Source organism: Nestor notabilis, unplaced genomic scaffold (assembly GCF_000696875.1).
Source record: "Nestor notabilis isolate BGI_N333 unplaced genomic scaffold, ASM69687v1 scaffold3205, whole genome shotgun sequence".
Taxonomy (NCBI): Eukaryota; Metazoa; Chordata; class Aves; order Psittaciformes; family Psittacidae; genus Nestor; species Nestor notabilis.
In genome coordinates, this window is record NW_009930452.1 from 41523 (window position 1) to 44322 (window position 2800).

A 2800-nucleotide genomic window follows, 5' to 3' on the forward strand; every position below is an offset into this window, starting at 1 on the left:
GGAAACTGATACGGTTTTCAGTTTCTTCTCACAGTCAGTAGCTCCCAATTATCTTGAGGGAAGCTGGGTATTTAACATATATTGAATTATGAAGACTGTTACTTACAATTAGCTGCTTCAAGCCTACAAACGACTGTTCTACGGAGTTGGCATTTAAAACTTGTCTCTTCACTGCAGCTTGCTCCCCCAAGAAGCGAAGCATTAAGTCTTTTACCGCATCTCCCTTGGTGTTCATGGAACAGAAAAAGGAGAATCATAACAAGACACTTTTAAACATTATTTTAGCAAAATAAAACGTTGAATTAAAGCTGAGCAACATAGTCCTTTCCCCTTGAGAAATGCTTATTTTCCAGTACTTTTAGTGTGAAATGAATATAAATGTATATATGTTTACAGCATTGTAATGAAAACTTCTAGATTTACTCCACATTATTTGCTATATTCTTTTTTTCAACGTTTAGATTTCTGTTAGCATAGAAACATTCAGGCTTATTTGCTTCTCATGATTATCCTTCAAAGATCTGACAAAATACTCCTCAAAAAATGTAAAAACCAGTAAGTTTTATGTGTTTTCAAATTGATATTAATGTTGAAAGGTGTAACCTACTGATGGAAGATAAACGTGCATATGATCAGCCTTAAGTAGCCACAGAAAAACTTTAAGAGACCATAAACCCACGAGAACAGCAACCCTTTAACAAGTATGCTTAATTTCAAAAGAATTAATTGCAGGAATCATCAGAGATCGTAACCTTGGAGAAATTGGGTTATCTGAGCTAAGTAACTTCAGACTTGAGACTAGTTGAGACAGATGTTCAAACAGATTTCTAAAGATAAACAAGATTAATTCTAGATTTTATGATATGAAGCAGCTAAGAAGAAGAGTGTCCAAATGCAGGTTCTTTTTCCAGCTTTGCTAGCAACTAACTGAGTAACTGATATGATGCCCCCTGTGCCTCAATTTCCCCTTTAATCTTTGTTCAATCATCGATTTCTGTGCCTTCGCATCTGTTGGCTGACATCCTTACGGTTCTGTGTACTAGAGCTTTTCAACAGATAATAAAGAAATTCAAGCTGAATGTCAAGCAGCTACTGAAAAATTGTGGACAACACACTGAAAATTATGCTACTGTCTGCACACTCTTCAGGCACCATGTCTACTAAGACAGAGTGTAGGACAGGGTACGGGGGCAGTATGTCCCTGGTTCTTGCTGGGACTGTACACATTACTGTATGCAAGAGAATCCTTTTATGGTGTTAGAAATCACCACATGCCAAAAGCAGGTAACAGAAATTACTTCTGTAAGATTTTCCCCAATCTTACGTTTTTATGCATTTTTAATCTGGAAAATAAATAGAAAAATGTATTAATAAAAACATTAATAGACAAATTTTAAATCATTATTGCTTTTGTAAGCCAAAAGGTCCTCTTCCTTTTAGCTACCACTCACCAGAGAGAACCTCTGCACTCCTCACCATTCCTCTGCAATTTGTTTTAATTCCATGATGGCTTTTCAGACCAGTGGTAATTAGAACAGCATGCAACATTTAACACGGTAAAGCGGAAAGTGACTATGCAAAAATGTAAGCATATAATGGAATATTTGCAAAGATTCCTCTAAAGAAACACAAAAGCATTCACATGAAGAACTGAGGTAGGAAGCTGTCAGCACAAAGAGCAGGAAGCAAGCCACAAAGCCTTTTGCCTAAAACAAGGTGAGCTACATAAAATACAGTACAGCTTAGCAATGATAAAGATAATTGATATTAAATGTTTGCACTTTCCCCAGGGACAGTGATGGGAAATATGTTTGTATTTTCTGTCTAGTTTCTTGAGGAATGAGACTGCAACTACTGTTTCATTACGTTGAATATTTTTACCTCTAATGCTGTCCCTTATTCTATGAACAAAGAAAGATTTCCATCTTTTGAAGAGAAGAGTCTTGAAGGATTAAGAAAAGACAGCATGTGCAAAATGACATGAATACAAAAGAATTTCTAATTCCCTCTCCCCCCCCCCCCCCCCATGGAGGAGGAAACATTACAAATGAATGCAATGAAACAAAGGACATAATGACAGCAGACAGTAACTGATGAAGAAAGGCATAATGAAAAGGGCATAGAAAGCAGTATTCCAACTTATTTCCACATTCAGGGAGCATGGGTAGAGATAAGCTGCACCATCTGCAATTCAAGCCAGTTTAAAAAAGAATGTTTCTTGAATGATCAGCAAGAGGTAGCACGCAGCTGAAATCGAGTACATTTAGTATTTTTCTTGGTGTGATTTAGCCACTTAACTTTTAAGACAAGACACTTATAATAGGAACAAACACTTTCTGAGTGAGCAGGGGAAAAAAAACCCAAATCACTGAGCTCTTCAATACCTCACACAAAATTTCGGTCCTTCCTTGAAGCACACTTAAGAGTTCACATGAAATGCATTTTTCAACTAATGTCTTTGTCTACCTGCATAAACGTTTGGCATTAGCGAACCATTCAGACCATTGTTGGAAGCTGCTTTAACATTGAAAACATGCCTCCCACAATGTTTTAGTTGACACTTCAAGTACTCTACAATTATAGTTTCAGTTAAATACACAATTTGCAGTACTAGAAGCATAATGAACAATGATACCAAACCAGGGGTTGTCAGGTCAGTCAAGGCATGTACTCAGGCCACTGAAAAGCAGTAACTGGAAGTGAGTAAAGTTGCATAAACATAAAGCACTTCAAAACTTGCCCCTGCTGATATGCCTATGGGACTGCTTATAAATTATAATCAATGAAGAAAGCAGCAGGA

The 2800-nt window shown here is 36.9% G+C and overlaps 1 protein-coding gene across 1 annotated transcript in view; it reads right to left on the bottom strand.

Annotated features, from left to right (window-relative positions):
* Positions 1 to 2800, bottom strand: part of TRAPPC12 (trafficking protein particle complex 12) — a 44415-nt gene that overhangs the window by 38831 nt on the left and 2784 nt on the right. The window contains exon 2 of the mRNA XM_010015390.1: positions 107 to 223. Coding sequence (XP_010013692.1) covers positions 107 to 223 — 117 coding nt within the window. The remainder of the gene's footprint in view (positions 1 to 106; positions 224 to 2800) is intronic.